Source organism: Typopeltis vanoorti, chromosome 24 (assembly GCF_054136105.1).
Source record: "Typopeltis vanoorti isolate ZY-2024b chromosome 24, IOZ_Tvanoo_1.0, whole genome shotgun sequence".
Lineage (NCBI taxonomy): Eukaryota > Metazoa > Arthropoda > Arachnida > Uropygi > Thelyphonidae > Typopeltis > Typopeltis vanoorti.
In genome coordinates, this window is record NC_143572.1 from 9,549,473 (window position 1) to 9,576,333 (window position 26,861).

General features: G+C 35.4%; 1 protein-coding gene across 2 annotated transcripts in view; it reads left to right on the forward strand.

The window, feature by feature from the left end:
- Usp32 (Ubiquitin specific protease 32) overlaps nucleotides 1–26,861 on the forward strand; it is an 808,142-nt gene that overhangs the window by 276,899 nt on the left and 504,382 nt on the right. For both annotated transcript variants that reach the window (XM_090413901.1, XM_090413902.1), the window contains exons 11-12: nucleotides 17,693–17,754; nucleotides 23,102–23,207. In XM_090413901.1, the coding sequence (XP_090270027.1) occupies nucleotides 17,693–17,754; nucleotides 23,102–23,207 (168 nt within the window). The remainder of the gene's footprint in view (nucleotides 1–17,692; nucleotides 17,755–23,101; nucleotides 23,208–26,861) is intronic.

Genomic DNA, 26,861 nt, shown 5'->3' on the forward strand with positions numbered 1-26,861 from the left:
TTGGACCATATTCACACATTAAGACAGCTCATTGAAAAATCAATTGAATACAATAAACCCTTATATCTGGCCTATATAGACTATGAAAAAGCATTTGATTCAGTTAAAACATCTGCAACACTAAAAGCACTTGAAACCTAGGGAACTGAGAAACCGTATATTGAAACACTAAAACATATTTACAATAATGCAACTTCTGTAATTAAATTATATAAAAACAGTGAAAAGTTCCCAATACAAAAAGGCATCTGGCAAGGCAACATCATATCTCCCAAATTATTTACAGCTGCACTAGAGGAAGTCTTTAGAAGCCTTGATTGAGAAACAAAAGGAATAAACATAAATGGAGAAAGACTGCATCATCTGAAATTTGCAGATGATATTGTTCTAATAGCAGATAATCTTGAAGATCTGGAAAAAAAGACTAAATCAGCTAAATGAAGTCTCCAGAGTAATTGGATTAAAAATAAATAGAGAAAAAACAAAAATAGTGATGAATAAATACATAAACCATAGAACTGTCAAAGTTGAAAACCATGAAATAGAACAAGTTACTCCGTATGTATATTTGGGCGTTCAATCTCTTTTCTTTGGCAATTCTTTGAGGATTGCCAAAGAAAAGAGATTGAACGAAGAATTCACCTTGGATGGATGACTTATGGGAAAATGAGAGAGATATTCAGAAGTAACATCCCTATGAGTCTAAAAAGGAAAGCTTTCGACCATTGCATACTTCCTGTCCTAACATATGGAGGAGAAACATGGACTTTAACAGAAGCCCTAAACAAAAAGCCGAGAAGAACACAACATCACTTGGAGAGAAGTATTGTAAAAATAACATTAAGAGATAGGAAGACAAATACCTGGATAAGATCTCAAACAGGTGTCATGGATATTGTAAAATACATTAAACAGGCTAAGTGGAGATGGTCTGGCCATATTGCCAGATGCAGTGACGGGAGATAGACTAGAAAAACAACAGAGTGGAGACCAATGAATAGAGCAAGACAAAGAGGAAAACCAAGAAGAAAGTGGGGGGATGAACTGGAACAAATGATAGGAGTGAGATGGATGGGAGAGACAGAAAACCTGGTGGTCTGGAAAATCATGGGGGAGACCTTCGTCCAGCAGTGGACAGAACCAAAAGGTTGAAGAAAAAGAAGAAATAAATATCCAGTAATTTATGGTTGTCATATTATGGGTAGTGCAGTAAATTACTCTGGTAGGGAACAGATTACTTGCTATCCTGTAAAATCTAATTATGTGTGTGTGTGAATTTATGAAAGGCTTTGTTTTGAAAAAAAATTGGGTGTGGTCTGTTTTGTATCCAATAACTAACAAATGTAGCATAGTTTTTGTGTGTATTATTAATTTAGTAATGACTACAGACACAGGCAACTCCATTGAATTTTAAAGCATGATCATAATTTGTCTGGGCATGCATCATTTACACTTATGTTGATTGAGCTCTTAGTGAGCAAATCAGTGTGTGTTTGGTGGAGACTACCAGATGCAGTCCTCTTTTTAAATAAAACAGAAAGATTTGTTTTTATGAACTAAGAGTGGATTTTTATTCAAGGTGCAATGAAACTGTGTATAATGAATAAATCTGTGTCTCACTCCACCACAGCCCTATAGGCATGAGCAAAACAAAGTAAATTTATTACTTAGAGGAAACACAGTCAAATATAATTACTGAAATAAGAGCCAACAGGCTTCACTTCGGCGAAGTAAAATTATTCAAAATTAAGTGGATATTGAATACCACATTATTTCTTAGCCGAATAAGAAACTCAAAGATATAGGAAATCTAATCTAAGAGTTTCGTGCCGAATATAGAAAACTAGATAAAGTTCAGCGAGTCCGAGCATAAGCCAACACCCGGTAGTGCAATGCCAGGGCAACTTGTATTAAAGGTGGAGAAAGCTCCTATCACTGTCCTTAATATTTTCCCATAATGTAAAACACAGCTCCTAGGAGATGTATTACTTCGGCATTATAAGAGCAGGTCACTACCCAGACTGGTTTTGATCTTTTTTGAGGTCTCATCAGTGAGTAGGTAGACCTAGCTGTAATACTAAGGTTTCAATAGTCAGAGCTTATTTCTTTACTGTACGAGTTGCCAAAAGGTGCACAAGTACAATTACCAAAATAAGAGCCAACAGGCTTCACTTCTGAGTTTCTTATTCAGCTAAGAAATAATGTGGTATTCAATATCCACTTAATTTTGAATAATTTTACTTTGCCGAAGTAAAATTATTGAAATAAGGGTAGTGACCTTCTCTCATAATGTAGAACAGTAATACATCTCCTAGGAGCTGTGTTTTACATTATGGGAAAATATTAAGGACAGTGATCGGAGCTTGCTCCACCTTTACTACAAGTTGCCCTGGCATTGCACTACCAGGTGTTGACTTACGCTTGGACTCGCTGAACTTTATATAGTTTTCTATATTTGGCATGAAACTCTTAGTTTAGATTTCCAGTTTTTGAGTTTCTTATTCGGCTAAGAAATAATGTGGTATTCAATATCCACTTACTTTCGAACAGTCAAATATCCTTTATTTATATTTATTCATGTGGGGTTCCCCTTATCCTCCACTGTCCCTTAGGACTGTTTGAGTCCTAATGAGGGATTAAGTATGTATTTTATGACTGTAGATCCATGTGTGTTCACAGGCCAGTTTGCCTGTTCTGAGGGACAAAACCCCCGAATTTCCGGGTGTAAAAACCCTCTACCTCCATATGAGTCCAGCTAACTCACCTTTAGTAAAAAGAGACCAAATAAGGGTTCCTCACATCATGGACGGGAATCAAACCCAGGTCTTTCCGATCAAAGGGCTTCGTCTGTACCAACTACGCTACGGAGGCTCAATTAAGTATCTTGAAAATTTATTTCAAAATAACAATCAAGGAAATTTTGTCTAATAATTTTTGATGATCTCACATCTGTTCCTTTAACTGAAAGAAAGAAAACTATTTAGAAATCAAGAAACATGCGGAGTGCATTACAAAACCGAATAATTTTACGATATCTTGTGGGAAGATGTCAGTAAATAGTTGTAAAGTCTCTTTGAGAGGTACACTTGTGAATAGAAATTCTACATCAAAGCTTGCCATAAGCTCAGTGGGTTGTATGGAGACATTTTTAATTTGTTAAAGAAATCAGAAGAGTTTTTCAAAAAATAGCAAGATTTGCCTACTTACTGACATCTTCCCACAAGATATCGTAAAAATATTCGGATTTGTAATGCACTCCAGATATTTCTTGTGTCAAGACAAATTCTACAATCAAGTAGAAGGAACTGCCATGGGAAGTCCACTTTCCCCTTCTCTAGCCAACTTTTATTTGGAGCATTTAAAAGACATCCTTTTTTCATCTATATACTTTCAACTTTCATTTTGGGTTAGATATATAGACGACGTTTTTGCATTGTGGCCTCACAACAGAGATTCCTTACCTTCCTTTTTAGCTAAAATCAATAATTTACACCCTCATATCAAATTCACCATGGAAATTGAAAATGACAACAAATTATCCTTTTTAGACATCCTTCTCATCTACTCGCCATCAGGTATTTTAACAACATCAGTCTAACAGAAAACCCACTTTTACCGGACGTTACATTCTCAATCTGCACATCGTCCGTCTCAAAAGTCAAGAATCATAAAATGTTTAATTCAACGAGCTAGACTAATTATTCAACTCCCCATCATTTACTGAAAGAACTTTCTACTATCAAACAATACATCAAATTAAATGGCTTCTCCGAAAGGACAACACAACATCTGTTCGACTCCTACAAACCAAACCAAAACAACAAAGAATCAATATGTCACGTTCCAATCCCATATATCTCTGGAATTTCAGAACCAGTTTTAAGAATTTTGAAGAAATATGATCTAACAGCTACTTATATTCCTCTTAATAAAATATCCACCTATTTCTCCTCATCTAAAGATAAATGCTCAACTATGTATCTTCCTGGTGTGTACCAAGTTCCATGTGACTACCGTCTTTCTTACTTTGGACAAACTGGACACTTTATAGAAAAACAGTACAGGAACATCGTCTTATATTCTTCACAACAAATCCGATAAGTCTGGATTGGCACAGCACGGAATAGAGACAAACCACAACGTTCTCTGGTCCAAAACTCGCCTTCTACACAAATGGCGGTATAAATTCGAACGCCTATTCAAAGAGAGTGCTGAGGGCTTACTTCACCACCCTAACTTGAATCAGTATGACTGCTAAAACCATCAAAAGTATGGTAAAGTTTGATCTGAATAACACGTTCATTTTTTTTTAAATAAGACTTTTTAGGTACTACATCTGTCTAATGTTATCTTTAGTATGATTTTATAAATTGTTTTTTCTATGACATTGTAAATTTATGCATGTAACTATTCTGCACTCTTATGTTTACCTTTCTTCAGTGAAATGATATCGTGATTAACGATGTAAGATCACGCAGCTCATTCTAATTTTGAATGATCAACAGTTTGTTATTTTCAAACCGAAATATCTGGCAGTATATTAAATATACTTTTCTTGTGCTGACGTGTAGATAATTCTTAATTTCATGTCACAAATTTCTCTCAAAAGTAGAATTATTTGAATAATTTGTGATGTGAAATTTAATATTTGATTTTTATTGCATATTAAGAAAACATTTATCTGCAAAGTTATTTAATGGATCACACATTTCTCTACAGAGAAGTTACTATGCACAAAAAGGTATTGACAGTTAGATGGAGCCAGCATAATCTGTAAATTAAAAAAATAATAATAATAAACTTAAATAATAACAGTGAAAACAACTAGATTGTATTGCTAATACAAGAGTACCTGGTACCTAAAAAATAATTTTTATTATTGAGTTCACTCCAGCTGTCATAGTTTTATATATATAATGGGTGGTTCAAATTAAAGCACCCCCGTTCATAGCAATCTGAGAGAACCAGTAGCTGAAATACCCTCAAACTTTGTGGGTTTCCTGACCAGAGCATGGGGAAGTGATTCTAACAATTAAAAAAAAAAAAAAAAAAAAGTTCAAATATGACTGATAGGGAAATATGGCACTGTGAGTATGAGAAAATTACATTAATGTGAACCAGATGATACATGATTGCAAAATGATTCAGTGTCCAATGGCAAGTGAGTTATTCATTGCTGTTTATTTTGCTCATTTCATAAAATAATGTGATACAAAAAACATATCACATAGAGCTGACACCTAAAAAGTGTAATACAACCATATTTATTATTTATCAATTATTAATATTTATTTATTATTTATTAAAACCCCATGCTTAATCGCAGCAAATACAAACTTGAAAGACTCTTTTTAGAATGTGCAGCACTTGAAAACCAGCCTGACTTTAATAAATATGGTTGTATTAAACTTTCCGAAATTTGGAAAACTTTAATTCTTAGGCCTTCCACCTAACATCTAAGGCTAGCTAACAACATCCACAGAGGTCACCCCCTTTAGTCTTTACTTATTCTAATTTCTTTCGCTTATTGTTTATTGTGTGATTTTGTGTGTGTTATTACAATTTTAACATTGTATTCCTGATGACATCTCTGTTACTGAGACTAAATATTGAAATCAATTATAAACCTGTTGTTTAATTATTTGTTTTTGCTGTAAGTTATTCCATTAAAGTGCAACATGGATGTGGGAATTTGTCTTTCAAATCTGTGGTGAAAAACTTTGTCCCAATATACCATGCTTTTGAGGTAACCCCAAAAGATGAATGCTGTGGCCATTTCATATGAAGTGAGCAATTACTCTAACCTCTGTGAAATGTTGATGCAGTGATTCTTGAACTTTATGTCCTATGTGAGGAGATGCTCTGTCTTGCATCAACACTGTTGTGTTTGGCACCCTCTTTGCTGCAGTTACAGGATGACAAAACTGCTCAACATGTCCTAATAATATACAGCCATGACTATGCAGGTCACAGGTTCAGTTTGATGGATTTCTTTGAAGAAAAATTGCCCAGTAATGAACTTGGCCATAAATCCTATTCAATATATGTGAAATGTTTAGGCAAATTAATTGGGCATGTAAAAAGAAGGTGATCCTAATGGAAGACTTTAATTAGAGGAATACAAACTGGAAGGAGGAGATAGTGTATGGAAACAAGGAGAGTGAGCTTGTGGAATTTCTGAGAGATAAGTAACTTAAGCAGCATGTCATTGAAACAACTAGAGGCTTTAATGTTTTGGATTTGTTGATAACTTCACAAGATGTAGTTGTTAATGAAGTGTTGACACTGATGCCGGTTGGTGAGAGTGATCATGAGGTACTTATTTCGGAAGTGATGAAACAAGAACAGGTCATTGCCAAAATGGATACATGCGGAAGTATAAAGCAGGTGATTATAGGAAGTTCTGTAGTCAGCATCAGTATGTTGGGTAGATAAGCTGAGCGGAAAAGATGTTGACAATGCATGGAAACTCACAAGGCAGTATCTGACAAAAGCAATGTATGACTGCATACCGAGGGTTAAGCGAGTAAATAGAGTAGGAGTGAAATGGATGAACAGTGAAATCACGCAAACTGTACTGTAAAAGAAAATGTTATGGAGGAGGTACAAGACAGTTGGTGGTGATCAGATCCATGAAGAGTATAAAGTGCAGGCTAGAAAGGTGACGAGCATGGTAAAGAAAGAAAAGGTGCAATGCAAGAGGAGATTGGCTGATCAGGCCAAGATTAACTCGAGGGAATTTTTCTGCTGCATGACAAGCAAGAGGAAGAATAACTATGGCAGATTACCATTTGTGGATATTCATGGCAGCAGACTAATAGCTGCAAAGGATATAGTGGAATTATTGAATGAGCACTTTATCATCCTATATCATACTGGTATAAATGATCCGGTGCAATATGTAGAAGGGAGGCAAGTATTCGGAGAACTGGAAGTGAAAGAAACAGATGTGCATCAGATGTTGATGTTGCTTGGGTGATGTGTGAATAAGGCTGTGGGAATGGATGACATATCACTACGTATTCTTAAGGAATGTGCACCACAATTGGCTATTCCCTTGACCTGGTTATTTAATGAAAGTGGGTAGGGTTCTTAAAGAGTGGAAAGAAGGCAAAATAGTACCACTCCACAGGCATTGTTCTAAGAAGGCTCCAACTATAGGTCAGTCTATATAACTGCAGTTGTTGTCAAGATGTTAGAGAGATTGGTAAGGAATAGAATACAGGATTGGGTTGATGGGCATGGCATTCTTTATGATGGTCAGCATGGATTTGTAAAGGGTAGATCCCATTTTAGTAATTTACTTGCGTTTTACGATAAAGTGACAAGTGTGTTAGATAAGGGAGAATCATATACAGTGATATTCTTAGACTTTGCAAAAGCATTCGATAGATTACCACATGATAAGTTGGTGTACAAGCTGTAGAGAGTGGGAATAGATGGTATATGGTTAGATGGATGAGATTGACTTTCTGAACGATACCAGCAGGTTGTATACAATGGAGCAGTGTCGCAAAAAAGAAGGGTAACAAGTGGCTTGCCCCAGAATTCTGTTCTGGGCTCCCTGCTGTTTAACTTGTTTGTAAACAATGTATCATGTGGATTGACGGGATCTTCAGTTATTTGCTGATGATGCAAAGTTGGGAAGAATTATAATTAGCACGACTGATGTTAAATCTCTTCAGGAAGATTTGAACAGACTTTTTACTTAGACAAAAGAGTGGGGTTGTAGTTTTAATATCAATAAGTGCAAGGTGTTGCATTTTGGAGTGCAGAAATATAAGGCTGTGTACTACATTGATGGTGCCATACTGCAGGAAGTGGATGAATTAGAGATTTTGGGATGATGGCTGACAGTAAACTGCAATTTATAGGGCATATTTGTAGTGTTGCAAAGGCTGCACATCATAGTGCTTCTATGATGAGAAGTACTCTAACATGCAAGGATAAGGAAGTGGTTATGCCACTCTATAAGGCACTAGTCAGACCACACTTGGACTGTTGTGCTGAGATCTGGTCACCTGGTTTTCTTCAGTGTGATATGAAGACATTGGAGAGGGTCCAGAGATGAGTGACTAAGACAATATCAGGAGATATTGCTGGCTTTCGAGAGAGGTTGAATAAATGTGGATTGCAGAATTTGGTGGATAGGAGGAAGAGAGCTAATATGTTATTTAAGTTGGTGAGAGGATTTTATGAAATTAATCCAGAGAGGATTATAAAAAGAGTAGAAGGCGAGAGGGGAAGAACCAGAGGTCATTCCTGGAAGTTATGTAAAAGTGTGGTGAAGAAGGGTGGTAGGAGTAGATTTTTTACATAGAGAATTGTCAATGAATGGAATGCATTAACAGAATGTGTTGTTAATGCAAGGAGTGTTATGGATTTTAAGATTCTATATGATAAATATGTTGTGAGCGGTTTCCACATATATAAAATAAGAATTTATGTAGTAATATATAGTAATTGTATGAGTTTTAAATTTTACTGTAAAAGTGCACAAAAATAAGCTTTATTAAGTTGTATGTAAAACGAAGGAAAGAGGATGAGTGGAGATTATAACAATGATTGTGCATAAACAAACATTCGCAAGTTCTTGCGAACATAGAAATATTCACCTACGATATAGTTTCTCGCAAAGAGTCTGCTGATGTGATGTCATTGTGCCACCAGGTGATCCTGGCAACAATTGTGTGGTTATATAGAATGAGATATTTAAGAGGGCTGAGAGGGCTCTCAAAAATATAGAGAATAGAGGATTTAGAAGATTCTCACTGGTCACTCTATCGCTCTCCTTCCTGAGTTTTGAAGGCTTCTGCCACCAGCCCCTTTCAGTAGACACAGTTCTGGTGGAGGAGGTGAGGCTGTATTTCGATGGAACTCCGGCCAGATCGCAACGACATGCTTAGAGCATGCAGCTATCCGTGGGCATAGAAGAAGACATCGGCAGTTCATTTCCTGTTCCGACAGAGAAATCTACCTAAATTTCCTGGCAACTGCAAGACTGAAGAACCACCATATAGTCCAGTCAATAATTGTATTACAGAAAGAGGTTAAGCAAACCTAGCTGAAGAATTGTTCATGTTAACTGGACTGTATCTGTAAAGGCTACTATTAGTAAGCATAAATTTTGTTAATGTTTTAAAAGCTTATTGTTGGAATTTATGTATGTAATGAAAATGCTTACAGGAAATTGTTAATAACTAGTTAAGTAAACAGTTATGGTCATGAAAGGAAATGAATGTAAATTTTGTATGTAGAATGAACAAAGATTAGTTAAGTTAGCACATAAGGAATAACTGTATGTTAAATTTAGATGAGTTAACAATATAAAGGGTTAAGCAAGTGTTATGTAAGAGAAAGTTATTGTATGTTGCACTTAATGTGTATATGACTAGGTTGAGAAAGATATTTCTCCCTCTTACATTGTGATCTGTAGTTTCATACCAAGATCAAAATAAAATGTTTTGTTTGTATAACTATCTTGCCTGATCTATTGCCAATGCACTGCCTCCCAAAAAATTAGTGAACCTGTGAGCTTGTTTGATTAAAAATCTCCACAACTAGCCATAAGAGATTGTGTATGTTAAATTTGATCTTGCCTATGTTCAATACTTTAATTTTCAAGCTATATATCCAAATTAGAATGGCGCAGTCATTAAACAAATAAATTTTTTCTAATTGCATAGTTTGAGAGTTGGTAACCTGTTTATCGTGGATAGACTAATAACAAAGGTCATTCACTAGCAGTGGGAACATAAAGAAGATTATAAGGGATTAATAGAGAGGTCTGTCTTAAGCAGATTATAGTTATTACTGAGTAAAGTAGAAGTAAGTTAGGCCTAAGGTGCACGTGTAAAAGAATAACAAAGGTGCGGTTGATAGAAATACAAAGTTGTTAATAGACATAGAATATTAGAATGGTGCAGTCGACGTCAATTAACAATTAAATTATAAACCAGTATAATTTAACATGACAGCTCCATGGAGAGTGTGATAATAATATTTTGACCTTTAACTAATGTAAAAGAACTTTTTGAAATGCACAGGAATTCTCTGTAGACCTGAGGTGGCAGATTTAAGCATTTACTGTTCCACAAACATGAAAATGTGCTTCATCACTTCATAGGATATTCCAAGACCAATTCTAGTCTCCACTTCCACTTGTGCTAGAAATGTCAATGCAAATATTTCTCAGATGCTGGCATCTTCGGTTTGCAACTCTTGGCTATGACCAAGTTTATACATGTAAATACTTTAGCATTTACGTGTATAATGCTTTAGCAAAGTTCTCCATACCATTCTGTATGACAAATCTAATTGTCTTCTATGGCACATGTATACTACGTGATCCTACAGCATTCTCATTTGACTCCTCAACAACTGCAATTGCAACAACTTCAGTCATTTGTGGGAATTCCAATTTATGCCCTTTTCCTGGGTGGACTGTCAAACTGCCTGTCCCTTTGTAGCAATAAATCATGCATTTATGCCATTGGACCCTTTTTATTGTAGGCTTCAGGTGTCTGTACTTGCGAAGTACTCTGCAGTGTTTTTCATATTCCTATAGAAACATTTCACAAGCAACGCACATTCAGGAAATGTGAGACACACCATGCAAGTTGAATGACTATAGAGTCAGTATTGCTCATTTTGTTTATATTGCTCATGTAATATGCAAAATTCACTATAATTTCTCACCCACAGTGCCACATTTTCGCTATTGGTTATTTTTGAATGAAAAGTTTATCATCATCATCAAATTCCTGACATGTACCTTCAAGGGGTGTACAGGATATGATAGTACTACATGAAAAATTTATATCATTACTAACTTCCTATCTACTATTTTCCTCCAAATCGGTCTGTTACTTGTCAAGACTCCAACATTATCAGATCTTATATTTCTATCATCTAATTTGGATATATCAATCCACCTATATCTTGGTCTTCCTCTGGGTAGTTTTCCTGCCAACCTGGCAGAGAACACATGTTTTGCTAATCTTTCCTCGCCCATTCTGTTTAAGTGACTGTACTACCTGAGATTAGCTCTGCTAACGCATTCCTGGATGCTGACAATGTCTAGATCTTTCCTAATATCCCCATTTTTAATATGATATTGCCATTGATGCCATCTGTTCATGCCTCTAATCTTTCTCAGGACTCTCATATCTGCGATCTCTTCTCTTTGGTCAAGTGTTTTACTTCTTTTAGTTCTCATTTCCATAAGTTAAAACTGGAATGAACACTGTCTTGTATGCAGCTAATTTAGTGTTCTGACTAATTTCTCTATTATTCCATATGAATCTATTCAATTGACTTCCTACCATACCAGCTTTGTTGATTCTGTTGTTTATTTCCATATTTAATTTACCATCTTCACTAAAAATCGTGCCTTAGTAGCTGAAATGTTTTACTTATTCCACAGGTTTCCCATTCACAACACAGTTGATATTTTCATGATTCTACCTATTTTCATTGTCTTTTTATTGCTGACCTTCATACCTTATCTATTACAACAGTTATTCAGTTTAGTCAGGGAATCTTGCAAACTTGTAGCGGATTTATTTAGAAGTATAACATCTTCCGCATAAAGCAAAGAGCATACATTACCATCTCCAATTCTGATATCATGTTTAATACCACTTTCCTTCATAATGTGATCCATATAGATAATGAATAACAGAGGGGATAATGTACATCCTTGTCTCACACCAGATTTAACATTAAACCATCTTCAAAATAAAGACTGTAATTCTCACATTCAGTTTTATTTCCCTTTTTATATATGGATACTATGAGAGCTCTACTCCAATTATCAGGAATTCGTCGCTCTGTCCACGCCTTCTGAACTATGCAGTGCAGCCACTGTAAGACTTTTATACCACCATACTTTAGCATTTCTGGTCGAATATCATCTACTCCTGCTGCCTTTCCAATTTGTCTCTGTATTTCAAGCCTTTGATGGCTTTTTCTACTTCAAGTATGGATATGTATTCCTGACTGCATGCCTGGTCAGTGTTTTTTACCACTGTGCTGTCATCACTGCTTGTTTCATTTAGAAATTTTTCGAAGTAATTACTCCATGCTTCAAGGATATCTTTTTCTCCTGTTTTCATGTCACCTTTATTATCTCTAACTCCTTTTACAGTACTTTCCTCCATTTCTAAGCTTCTTCAACAACCTCCAGAATATCTTACCACCTTCTTGATATTTATTTTCTATGTTCTTGCCAAAGTCCTCCCATGACTTTTGTTTAGCTAGTTTTACACAGTGTTTAGCTTTCTTACATTTGTCTCTGTATTCTCTAAGAGCACAAGCTGACTTATTTGCCAGGAACTTTTGATATGCTTTCTTCTTTTCCTTCACTGCCTCTTTAACTTCCTGTGTCCACCACGGAGTCCTGATTTTTCTATCCTTGCATACAACCTCACCACATGCCTCTCTGGCTGAATCAATCAGGGTTTTCTTCAAGGCTTGCCATTGAATCTCCAAGGTTTTGTTCCTGTTCTCAAACTCTTTCATTTTTTTTTTCAATAATCTTTGTATATTTTAGTCTACAGTTCACATTTGAGACCTGCTCAACTTTTATTCGCTTTAAAACTTTCTTACATGTTATTCTTTTCAATATGAAATTCAATTTTATCCTGCTCGAGACTAAATGGTGATCACTTCCAATTTCAAATCCTCTGTATGCTCAGGTGTCCTGCACCAGAGAGAAAACATCACTATCAACAATAACATAATCAGTGAGAATTTTCTTATTCCTTGCCTCTTCTCTCCATGTGAATTTGTGCACATTTTTATCTTGGAACATGGTATTAGTAATGACTGGTCCATGTCCTGAGCAGAAATCCAACAGATATTTGCCATTATTATTAGCTTTGCTCTTTTCTCCAAATTTTCCCAAAATATTTTTGTATGGCTGACAATCATTTCCTACTCTGCTATTTAGATCCCCAACAAGGACCAACTTTTCCTTTTTCATTGTGTTTATTGCTTTTTCTAAAACCTCAAAAAATCCTCCACTTCTACTTTAGTAGAACCTTCTGTGGGACCATAGGCACAAATAAGTCTCATTGTCTAATTCCCCATTCTGATATTTGCCCACATCACTCTACTTGAGACTGTCTGCCATTCAAGAAGATTCGCTTCTTATTTTGTGTTGAATACTATGGCTACTCCATCTTTTCCTTAATTGTCATTGCCAGAATATAACATTTTGTATTTATTGCTCAGAAAGATCTCACCAGTTTTTGTCTTTTTTGTTTCAGTCACCCCTATTATGTCGATCTGATACTTATCTAATTCCGCAGCTAGCTCCATTTCTTTGCCATTCAGGCTTCTTATGTTGATAGTACCGATCTTTAACTCTGGTGATATTGAGTTGGGGTGTGCTTTTAGATTCTAAGTTTATTATTGTCAAAATCTCTTCCCCCACAATCTGTTAGGGTATCTGCCAAGTTTGAGCTTTTATTTAACCCTTTGATTACCAAGAAGTGTGCTGTAAAACCACTGGGAGGCTAGGAAACCAACTTCAAAAAGGTGATTATTCACCAAACCACTAGAAATAAAAGGGTTAATAGTTCTCTTTACAGATTACTCTGAATCCCATAAAACAGAGCTACAACAATTTGCTCTAATCAGCAAGTCTTAAACAAGAATTAAAAATTATTAGCAGCACATTTATAAATGATCGCTATAACAAAAATACTATTAATAAAGTTCTTCATAAAACTTCATCAAAAAAGAATTTAGGTTGCAGTAAAACCATAGCCATCCCATACATTAAAGGGTATCAGAAATAATCAACAGAATCCTACACCATTATAATCTCAATGCCACCTTTAAACCACCTACAAAATTAAAAAACATATTCAACTCCTCTTAGGATCCTCTCCTCCCATTGGCACATCCTGGAGTTTATTGCATCTACTGCACCTGTAACTTACCTTATATTGGTGAAACTGGACATACAATCCCTATAAAGAAAAAAGAACACAAAAGACACATTAAATATAACAATTTTGGTGAAGCAGGCCTCTCAGATCATGCTCTCAACACCTTACACTAAATTGATTGGAAAAGTACCTGCTCTCTACACCATACAAAAACCTGGTATGAAAGAAAATTTAAAGAAGCCTGCGAAATTCTGATTAACCACCCTAATATCAACAATAATGGCGGCATGAAAATTCCAAGAATCTGGATGGCACATATTCAGCCTACTTAATACCTAGTATCTAGCATACTTTAGGACTTTAAGCAACCTTCAGTTAGTACTGGAAACTATTCCATACCAATTGGTTGAAATTTATATGTATAATCATGTTTTTAATATTTATATACAGGGTGTTCGGGATAAATTTGACATATTTATAATTAATTATATTTTTCCGTAAGTTACATGTATTAACACACACTTCTCTTCATTTAAAAGTTTGGACCCTTCTTCATTCATATACAAGATGTCAGAAAGGATGGATAGCTGGAACCCACCTGAATCATGGAAGAGAATAACTTGTATCATGATGATTCGTGCCCGCCATCAAAATAAGGATATTACGACTGCTGCCCAATGCTCCCTGAATACAGTAAAAACAATCAGGCATGAACTAGAGACTTGCAATGGTGACTACGAGGATGTAGCAAGAAGAAAGATCCCTAGCAGACGATCTGATTGCGTTCGTACAGCAGAATTCCTCGCAAATCTGCAGGAACAGGTGTTGAAGAACCCTGGCATTGGAATTCGGGCTTTGTTCGTGGAGTTGCTAACTGTAGTCAAGCCCTGGATAACAAGGTTAGCCAATGGTAGGCCGTATGTATGGCAGCAGGATTCGGCCCCTTGCCACACCTCTGGGAAAAGTCAAAATGGTTGTCTGAAAATTTCTACGACTTCACCAGTCCAAATGTTTGGCCTCCAAACTCCCCAGACCTTAACCCCATGGATTATTTTGTATGGGGCGCAGTTGAAAAAGACACCAATCGCACTTCCAGTAATACAAAAGCCCAGTTAATGGATAAAATTAAAACAGTTTTTGCGGCCCTTCCCAGGGAGACTGTAGCATCAGCTTGTTCGAGGTTCCGAAGCAGAATTGAAGCTGTGATCGATGCTAATGGTGGTTATTTTGAGTAAATCTTGTTGATAGTATTGTAATTAACTCTGCCTGTAATGTTTTTTTGTCAATTCATTAAATTTAATAGATACAAAGAAGATTTTCTTTTTCCTTACGAAACTGTCAAATTTATCCCGAACACCCTGTATAAACATGTTGCTCCCAGCCCAGTGTAATTTTGTAACCAATAGATAATAATAGGGCTCTTGCATTGCTGTAGTGATAAAAAATTATCATAAAAATCCTCTCTTCCAAAAGGCTCAACGACGATGCCGTCAGCACCCTTTGCCTCGGCCGTTATTTTGCCGTCGCTCCGAAGGAAGTGCCGGTGCTTGACGTAATGGTGAACATCAAACGGGGAATCGGTCGCTTACCTTCGGAGATAGCTAACAACATCAGGCTTGACGTAGCCAACATCCTCGCGCATTCTTCGCCACCAAAAAGTAATTTATCATATGCCCAACGCACGGCTCTCCTGAAACTACGTAAAGAAAAAAGTATCGTCATCACCAGAGCGGATAAGGGTAATGCCACAGTCGTCCTTAATACCAGTGAATACAATCATAAAATAAACATTATTCTCTGCGATCGTGCTACCTACATCCCACTAGAACACGACCCCATAAAAACACAAGTTAAGAAACTAAAAATCTTACTCAAAAAAGTATCTTCCTGGCCCCCTGACGTCACGAAAAAACTTAAACTTTCCGCTTCCATCCTCCCCGAATATACTGTTTACCAAAAATCCACAAACCCAATTTCCCACTCGGGCCTATAGTAGATGCCACCAATGCACCTTGCTATAGACTATCTAAACAGCTGGCCAACTCTCTGATCCCCCTCACCGGAAGGTCCCCTTCCTATATAAAAAACTCGACCCACTTTAAAGCCCTCACAGAAAATTTAGCCTTGAATTAGACAGACATATTGGTAAGCTTTGATATCTCCTCTTTGTTTACCAATATTCCCTTAATTGACACCTTATCTCTCTTAGAAAACGTTTTTCCCTCTGACATCTTAGATCTCTTTTCCTTTACCATTAACTCTGGATATTTCTCTTGGAACAAAAAAATCTACAAGTAGATAGAGGGAACTGCCATGGGTTTCCCCCCCCCTCACCCCCCCTTGCCAATTTCTATATGGAAGATTTCGAAAAACGAGGCCATAGACTCAGCTCCACTCAAACCTTCTATCTGGCTAAGATATGTAGATGATGTGTTCTCTATTTGGCCTCATGGCCCAGACACGTTAGACTCCTTCCTCAGTCATCTCAATAGTCTACATCCAAGAATCCGGTTCACTATGGAAAAGAACAATTGTTTACCCTTCCTTAGTCACACGCTTGCCTAATGATACACTTACCTTCACCATATACAGAAAACCCACACACACAGGCATATACATTCACAAACTCTCCCACCACCACCCCTCTCAACAATATGGCATTATTAAAATTCTTACCAAGAGAGCCCACAATCTTTGTTCCAGTGAAACCGCCCTCACTACTGAGCTTGACCACATACACAGCACTTTCCTCTCCACTGGCTACAGCAATCACAGTATCAAAAAAATAATCAATTCCTCCCCCATTCCCCGTCCTTCTCGTCAACAAGATTTTAAAAATGCCATCACCATACCCTACATCCGTGGCACATCCGAAAAAATAGCCAAGATACTAAAACAGTACAACCTACACACAGCATATAAGCCCCACCGCAAACTTGCTACCCTTATCCATTCTACGAAAGATCAGCTCCCTCCTCTCTCTCTGCCTGGAGTTTACAAAGTACCCTGTTCCTGTAAGCTGGCGTACTTTGGACAGACAGGCAGATCAGCATCCATCCGTCTAGAGGAACACAAGTCTTACGTCTTCAAACACAACTATGGCCATTCAGGCTTGGCTGACCATTTTTTGGACACCACCCACAGGGTATCATGGAAGAAAACCACCATGCTCCACCACAGCAAATTCAAGAAAGAGAGACTTTTCTTAGAAGCAGCAGCAGCAGCTCTCAAAAATCAACCAAATCTCAATAAATACGGTTGCATTAAGCTTCCGAAGATTTGGGAAACACTCATCACCAGAGTTCCCACCTTACATTCCAGGCCACCTACTACTGCCCTTAGAGGGCGCCCTACCTAGATAGGACTTTAGTGTCACCCACGTGGTTGGGCTTAGTATTGTTTGTTATTTGTGTATATGTTACATTAATTGTTTTTGTAATCCCTGTAGATGTCCTAGTGACTAGGACGAAATATAGGAAGTATTAAATTCTATTTTAATTCTTTTTGAGTGTTGTAAAAATCCATTAAGCCTCCAACATGACATTTTGTATAGTATCCAACTTCAACCTATTTGATGAGAATCAAATATTTTTCTATTATGAGTGAATGTTCTAATTAACAAGATGTGAATATAAAACCAGAACTTAGCTGCTTTCCTTTTTGAAACCAGGCAATTTCTTATTATATATTTTAATAAAGTTTCAGAATAGTACAGTTTAACAGTAATAAAACAGTCTTTAATATTTAAACACTATTTTTATTATCTATTTTACATTTATTATTAATTAATTTAGGTGTGCCATGTTATTTTTGGTTTAAAGCCATTTTCAAAAGAAGAAGAAGGGGAAATAATTAGGTATGTTATTTTGTGAAATTATTTTTTTTGATAATTCACAAAATTAATAATTTTTGGATGTGTCCTCTAGAATACTATTATACATACTTTTTATGTGACTCCTAACTATAAAAGGTTATAGACCAATCATACATTAGTATCATAAATTGAGTAAGGGTTTTTCCTTATTTTAATTTTGTTATTTATTTATTTATTTTATTTTATTTTCATAATTTTAAGAAAGAAATTAAGAAAGCCAGAACACCAGCCCAGCAGTATACAAGACATTGTTTAGATCAGTTTTAACTTAATGATCTGACAGTAGGGCTGGAAATAGAATAATTGATCAAAGACTCTTGAGAAAATAAGGTGGAGCAGATGACATCATTGACAGATTCACAATAAAAACAAAGATGATGAAAGAAGTTTGACATTATTAGCATAATGTTGAGTTTGGAAGAAAGATTAACAAAATAGGCATTTGGTACTAGGATGGCAGAAAAAATTCCACAAGAAGAACGAAGTTGATTGATGTCATTAGTATACCCTAAACTTAATAATACTTGAAAAAATGATTTCTCATGTAATGGAAATTAGAATTTATTAACAGTTCCTATATATTTCGCTCACTATAACATAAGTGTCATTCTGGGAGAGAGCAAAAGAATTGATTACAATATTCAAAATTCATATTTTGAATGTTGTAACCAAGAATGAATCAAACAGCATGAGTATGCTGCTTTTGCTTGTCTTGGTGACAGCTGAGTGAGCAGGAGAAAATGTTATTGAAGTTCCAAGGAATCAGGTATAGTTGTGTAATTCAAAATTCATTTTTAAAAAACGATGAACAATTTATGGCAACTACTTCCCAATACTTGAAGATAGTCATGAAGTCTGTTCAATTAACATTAGGGTGATGACACTGGGTTTTGCACATTTCAAGGAATAGACAATCAAATTTAATTCATCTATAGTGTTTTGTCTGATCCCAGTGAATTCTGTATGATGGCTTGGAAAGCAAGGCCTGAACCATCTGATTCTACAGATCTTATGTAATCATGGTGTTATTGGATTCTAATCTTAGAAGGATGGACAGTCTGTCCAAAATAGCAAAGTCAACATGAACAGGGTACTTGATATACACCAGGAAAGGACAGTGGAGACAATTTATCTTAGTTGATGGTAGGAAAGAAGATGATTTTCATGTTAGTTTGAAAGCAGTGTACATATGAAAGTAGGTATGGAAATCTTCTTAACATCAGATTGTAGTCTGGCTCAAGGATTGTAACTATCATTTTCCAAATGGTGGGTTCTTTATATCCATTAGATGACAGTGATTTTTTTTTTTTTTAAATTCTTCTGATAGAAGGGAGTCTAAAGAACAAATCGCTTCTCCATACTGCCTCAATCTTCCCTTTTTTGGTGTGTTGCATTGATGATGTTTTCGTCATCAATAAGGAAGACACCTTACCTGCCTTTCTAGCAAAAATAGATAATCCACACCCCCAGAGAAATTTACCATGAAAATAGAAGAGGACATTAAACTGGCATGCCTAGTTATCTTGCTTTCCTTCTCCTTCAGTTGAATTGATTACCTCCATCTACTGTAAACCTACCTACACTGGTTGCTACATATCTCACCATCTTTTCCAAAAATTGGAATTGTAAAATCTATTGCATCAAGCTTATACTATGTGTTCCAACCCACAAGATCTCAAGCAAGAATTTCTCAGTATCCAACATGCTGAGATTGTTTGTAACAATCAAAAACATGTTGTTTTTGATTGTTACAAATCTCTCTTTCCAGCAACCCTGAAACAGTATGAAGAGTCCTAATTGCATATACTGGCATTTCTGAATCAATTTCAAGAATCCTCAACAAGTATAACCTAGTTCCTAGATTTATTCCATTCAACACACACACACACTCCACATTTCCCTCTTCTAAAGATAAATAATCTACTTTTTCTGGCATCTACCAACTTTCCTGTGATTGCTACCTTTCCTATTTCAGACAAATGTTCTGTGGAAAAAAAAAATTACAAATACACTAGACCTGTATCATTAATAAGAAATCTAAATATTTGGCCTAGTGCAGCATGGAATTGACACCTGCCATAGAATCTTCTGATCTAGAATGCACTTACTCCATTGATGCCACTTTGAGTTCAAATGTTTATTTAAGGAGAGGCTGAAGCCTTTCTTCATTATTCTAATCTGAATTGATAGAACTACCTTTCCTTATCAAAAATCTGGATAATCGTTATTCTTATCAGACATCATTGATTTTTATAATACATGCCTATATCAATTACTAACACTCACATATTATGTTTTCCTTTTATACCATCACTCAGCTCATAGAATTTTAAATATTCCATTGTTAATGTAGTATCTTGTACTACACTAGCCTTCCTGCTGCTGATAATGACCTGTAAATTGACATGTTGAAATATTTGGTAATTCAAATAATTTCTTATATCATTAATATCCAAATTAAATAGCAGCTACCAAATTAGCACACAACTAGTCATCTACTTTTTCTTGGATTCTAATTCTACATGTGGTAGTTGTATCCTGTCATATATCTTTGCAGGACAAGCTATATCATCATGTAACCATTTTTTTTATCCAAATTTGTTTTCACTTTGGTATGGAAATTGAGTAATTTAATATTAAGACAATACCTACCATTCAGAAAATTGGTTATCACTTCCATAAGTTCTTATATGGTCACCTCCTTATCATCAGCATTCATTGAAGTTATCTTCTATGGTCATTCAATGATTGAATGACCATCGGAATGAAATGATTGTGTGACATCTTTAGACTCTAGAGAAACATGATTATACTTGCTGATTAGACTTAGGGATTGTAATCCCAGTATATATATGATGATGAACAGCCTATTTTTCGACATACTGAGGGTGAAGGCCTCTCCCATTGAGGGAGGTTTTGGGTCTACTATTCCCACCCAGTCCATATTGGGAGAGTGTATCTATACTTGGGTGAATGAATGTATAAAAGTGGAAGACAATCACAAACATCCATGCCTATGCAGGATTTGAACCCACGGCCTCTTAGCTAGAGAGCAGATACACTAACCACTCGGCCAACCAGGCCTGCCAATACATACCTATATATATATATATATAGAGAGAGAGAGAGAGGGAGAAAAAAAAAAGATTAACAGTATAGTGTTGCCGTGCAAAGATTATGAATTATGAAAGGATAATGGCAACAAGAATAAGGGATACAAAGGTCTCAGAGAAAAGCAGTAGTCTAGCAGATCTAAAGGGATAGCAAAACAAGGATTTCTATTTGCATCAATCCCAAGAAGTTTAACTCCTATATAAGGCTCTCTTTTGAAAGAACAGATTTCAGAAACAAGAAAAAAACTTAAAATGTAACAACTGCCCAGATTCTTACTGCCCTTTGCATTTGGAAAGGACAGCGAGCATCTCCTCATTGACCGATCAAACATGAAGTGGAGGGACCTTTGTAGGTTAAATTGGTCAAAATCCAAGAGTTGGGTGGAAAGAAATGGTATGTTGTCTTCCTTTTTTTTGCATGTTTTTTGTACAGAACTGTTTGAGTGTGTGTGAATTGGAATGTCTTCTGTAAACACAGATTTGTGAACATTGCAACAATAAAAACCAGCTGTATGTTTCTTTGTACACTAGTGGCCAAAATTGTGAAAATCTTTTGGAAAAAGTGTATTTCTGAGATTTGATGGCTCATAACACCACTTTTTTTTTTGGTTTAATACCATAAAATTATATATCAATGGAAAGATAATTTAATCAAGAATGTAATTCAATAACTTTTATAAAGGATTTTTTATTAGCACAGCAGTTATAAAGAAGAAAAGTGAAACACAGAAAAAATGAGATATACAAAAATTCTCACAATGTGAGTTAATACTTAGTTGGGTAACCTTTAGCATTAATTACGGCCTTACAATGCCTTCCCATGGAGTGAACCAAGTTTTTTTAGTTCTGCAGCTGTTATAATGTGAACCCAAGATTGAATTATTGCTTCTATTAATTGGGTTTTATTGGTGGGTTGCTTCTGACTAACAAGATTCTTTAGTCGGCTCCATAGATTTTCGATTGTAAGGTCTGGACTATTCCTAGGCCATTCCAGCAGTGGAATATGATTATCTTGAAACCACTTTTTGCACACAGCAGCAACATGACATGGAGATGAATCCTGTTGAAATATAAATGCTTCATTATCTTGGAAAAGATCACTTTCGGAAGGCTTCAGTTTGGGCTCAAGCATTTTGTTTATGTATTTTTGGGCATTTATATTCCTACTAGGGGGGCTCAGCCTCCAGTTTAATATTTTCAACCTTCATTTGAGAGATAAAAATGGCTCTTTTTCATGGAATTCTAGCATTTAGACCAAATTCTTGCAGTCTGTGCCAAACAGTCCTTGCACTCAACTTCATATTGTATTGCGCCGTTTTATCTTGTATACACCCAGATGATTTTTTTCTGTCACGTAGGCACAGTCTCTCAATTCTTCCATCATCACTTGCTGTTGTGCACCTTTTCCTGCCTTTACCAGTCTGGTTTTGTAATGACTGAGTCTCCTTATTCCTCTTCAAAAATTTAGAAATGGCACCTTTGGTTAAGTTTCCACCAATTTTTCTTCTAATTTCTTCATAACTGTAGCCTTGTTCACTTAATAGTACTATTTTACATCGCTTTCTCGGTGACCAGTCAACTCTTTGCGCCATTTCTTTAATTTTATTACGTTTTACAAGCTCACTAAATGAAAAAACACAAAAAAACCCAACTTGATAACAATCACATAACACACTGACAAATGTCGTCCTCTCAGCTCCAATACATGACATCACTAGCTGAATCCTACTGTGACCTTATTGGCTCATTGCCAAAACAAGATGACACCTGATTGGCTCTCTAAACACTCATGCTCATTAGCTATATTCAAATGAAGGAAAGCTACTTCATATCGACCTAAGCAAGTTGTGCTTCTTTTTTCTGGTTATTTGGCTATAACTTTTCATAGAATACAGATAATTGAACAAACTTTGTCGCATTACATTGTTGATTAAATTATCTTTCCATTGATATATAATTTTATGGTATTACACCAAAAAAAAGTAGTGTTATGAGCCATCAAGCCTCAAAAATACACTTTTTCAAAAGGTTTCCACAATTTTGGCCACTAATATATGTTAGCTAATTATATGGGTCATTAATTGAGATGGAACATTTTAACAAGTGAGTAATTTTGCCATCTGATTAGCTTGGAGTTTAAGTATTATTATTTTTTTAATTTTTTTTTTTTTTTGGTATTCTTTTTGGTTTTCTGTACTTTGCTTGATTTTTTTCAGGTGTTGGCTAGAAAGAGAAGAAAGAAGAGGTATGCAAGTTGGTCAGTTCTGGTATCTAATTTCTATGGACTGGTGGCGAACATGGAATGAATATATTGATTTCCAGGTATGTTGTCAATGCAAATTATTTTTTTAGGATGTGATTCTTATCTCTAAAGATATTAGTCTTGATTCATTTTATTCAGTTCTCATATATTACTTACTGACTTTATCGTAGTAATATTATGCATATGAATTACTTGTATAGCTGGGGAAAGATTGTTGTCTTTTCAGAAATATTTTCAGAAATTTCTTCTGCTTTCAAGAACAAGAAGAAATTTCTGTAAATATTTACTCTGGAATTGAATTAATTAATATATAATTTTTTATAACACAGTTGAAAGGATGATGCAACATGCATCCTTCGGTTGGAAAAAAGACATTGTTCAATTCTCATCTATTTTTTTATGCTGATGTCACCTGCACAAGCGGTTGCAAAACCTATAATAGAATAGTATGATGCGCTGGAAAGTAATTAATGTGTTTCTTTTAGAGGTTGTAGAGAAAACATTATGGAAAAGCTTCCCAGGAACAGATGAAGCTGAAATGAAAGAGGATGAAAAGTTGGTTTGATAACTATGGAATTGATCTGTGTATGGATGTGCATCTGCTTGTGTGTTAACATGTTTAGAGGAAAGTGAACCAGTTCTGTGGGGCACTAACCCATGAAAATATCTACAAAAATTACCTATACAACTACAGAAAATCTATCACCATTCCATATATCTGGGGGTACATCTGAAAAAGTAACAAAAATCCTAAAGAAATACAAACTTACAACCACTTACAGATCACACAAAAAAAGCATCCCTTATCCACTCCACCGAAGACCAACAACATTCCCTAGACTTCCCAGATACTTTGCAATTGTACTGTCCTACTATGGCCAAATAAGCAGGACAGCTATCAGGCTGTTTGAACACATGGACTACATCCAGTTCCACCATTAGAGTCACTCTGAATTTCCTAACTATGCTTTAGACAGCCACCACAGGATATGCTGAAAGAAGGCCACTCTATTGACTACAGCAAATACAAATATTGAGAGGCTCTTTCTGGAATCTGCCAGGAAGAGACTTGTAGCAGATTTGGAAAGTTGAGAAACTTTTACCTGTCAAGACTCCAACATTATCAGATCTTATATTTCTATCTTCTAAGGCACTTTTTACTGTATCAATCCACCTATATCTTGTTCTTCCTCTGGGTCTTTTTCTTGCCAACCTGGAAGAGAACACTTGTTTTGCTACTTTGATAATAGAAATCACTATTATACCACCAGTTGATTTGGTTTTCATGTGAGAAGTGGCTAATTTCTTCAAATTGTTCAAGCTTCATAATGGTAGAAAAGAGAGTTGATTTGGGCAAAGTCTAGGTGAGATTTACTGATTATTAATTTGAATAGCTTGGCATATTTATTGGAGACTGTGTATAAGAGACAAGGAAGTTAATGTGGAATAAATGTTTTCATATAGATAAGATTCATTTAAATGATGTGTTCCCTGGAACTGTTTGGAAAAAAGAAAAAAAAAATCCAAGTAAATGCAGAATAGAAATCAGAAGGTTGGTATTTTTCGACAGGAAATCAACTCTACATTGTGATCTTGGTGCGTAGAGAACAAACCTCATTCACAATATACTTAAAGATATTGGTAGGGAAGAGATTGATTGTGTAAAAGAGAGTGATCTTGATTGCCCGTAATTTTGAAAAGGCATGTGAACAGTATGTAAATTCATTGGTAATAGCAATTGTTCAGTATCTTTACTTCCTGGATTATAATAGTTGATGTGGGGACTAATTGGAGTTGTCAACATTTAAATTTCTGAGGAATATGATGTCATAATTGGAAAAGTTGGACAAGAGATTATTACTTGTGAAATCAGTTTTACAGAATGAAGTAATAATTTTTTTTTTTTTTTTAATCAACAAAGCTCAATAAAATAAGATTCAAGGTTATATGCTATGCCCTTGGATATTAGTCCAGATGCACAGCTACCACTGTTGATGAAAAGAATTGTAATGTCCAGTTGAAAAGGTGAGATGAACAGTGATTGAAAAGCATATATATATATAGAGGGGGGGAAGAAATCCTTAGTGCACCCATAGTACAAATGTACTATAGATTTAGAATAAAAATAAATAAATATGGATGCCACTTAACCTTAATTGCCGCATATGTCGACGTATAAGATGAGGCCTAAATTTTAGGCTGTATTTAGGTTTTAAGCTTATGTTAGTTGTATAAGACTACCCCCAAGTTTCTTCTTTCTTGTATTAATGCAACGTTAGGTATTGTTGTTATATCTGTTATTTTTATATCTATGCATATCCATTATTTTTTTGCATAGCATAGATTTAGTATTTATGCAAATTATCCTAATTAAAAGTGATTAGCCCCAATTTTAATTAGTTATTAAATTTGCATTTTTTTAAATTTTAAGATTATTAAATTATCATTTAAAATCATGGAACCAGCAACAAAACAAAGAAGGTATGAAGCTAGATTTAAAATAAGGGTAATTGAAATGGCAAAGCAAACCAATAACTGTGCTTCTCTGCAAGAAAGTTTGACATAATCGAAAAGATGGTAAGAGAATGGAGGAAGAAAGAAGATGTTTCAAAAAAATTGCCAAAGAAAAAAATAAGCAATGAGAAATGCAATGGCTGCAACTGGAAAATCACGTTGTAGAATGGGTATTCAAACAAAGGCAGAATGGATATCTTGTTACAAGAGATATGATTAGAGCATATGCACTAAAATGGTCAAGGTTGAATCCAGATGAAAGTATTGAATTTCAAGCTATTTCAGGATGGTGTAATCATTTTAGGAACAGACAAAAAATGAAAATTGTCAAAAACTACCAGCAGATCTTGACCACAAACTTGCCAGTTTCCATAAATTAATTATTCAGTTGAGACAAGAACATAAATTTCTATTGTCAAATATTGGAAATATGGATAAAACACCTATGAGCTTTGATATGATAAGCAATAAAACAGTGGAGTCTAAAGATAGTAAGAGTGTGCTAGTTCGAAGTACAGGTCATGAAAAAAACAAGGTTTACAGTTGTGTAGTCATGTTTGGCTGATGGAACCAAGTTAAAACCAATGATCATCTTCGAACGTAAAACCAAACCTAAGATAAAATTTCCTTCTGGTGTTTTTGTACGTTTTCACGAAAAAGTGGATGGACGAAAATAGCGTGAAATTATGGATAAATAATGGTGAAATACGCGACCAGGCAGTATAATGAAGAAACGCAGTTTATTAGTATGGGATATGTTTCATAGTCATTTAACTGAGAATACTAAAAGTCTTCTACAAAAAAATAACGCAAAAATTGCTGTTATACGAGATGGTTTAAATTCTATATTGCAACCACTAGACGTCTGCTTAAACAAACCATTTAAAGATCACATGCGAGAAGAGTGGAATAATTGAATGTTGACTGGTGACAAATCGTTTACAAACGGTGGATCTATGCATGCTACATCACTTGATATGTTGTGCAATTTTGTGATCAAAGCATAGAATAAAGTAAAAGTAGAGACTGTAATAAAATCATTTAAAAGGTGTGGTATCTCTAATCTTATGGATGGTACGGAAGATGATCGGTTGTGGGACACTGATGACGACGAAAACAAAATCAATTCACCAGATTCGAACTGGGATCTATATGATGATCATTTAAAGAATGAATCTGAAGAACTAGTTTCAACATAT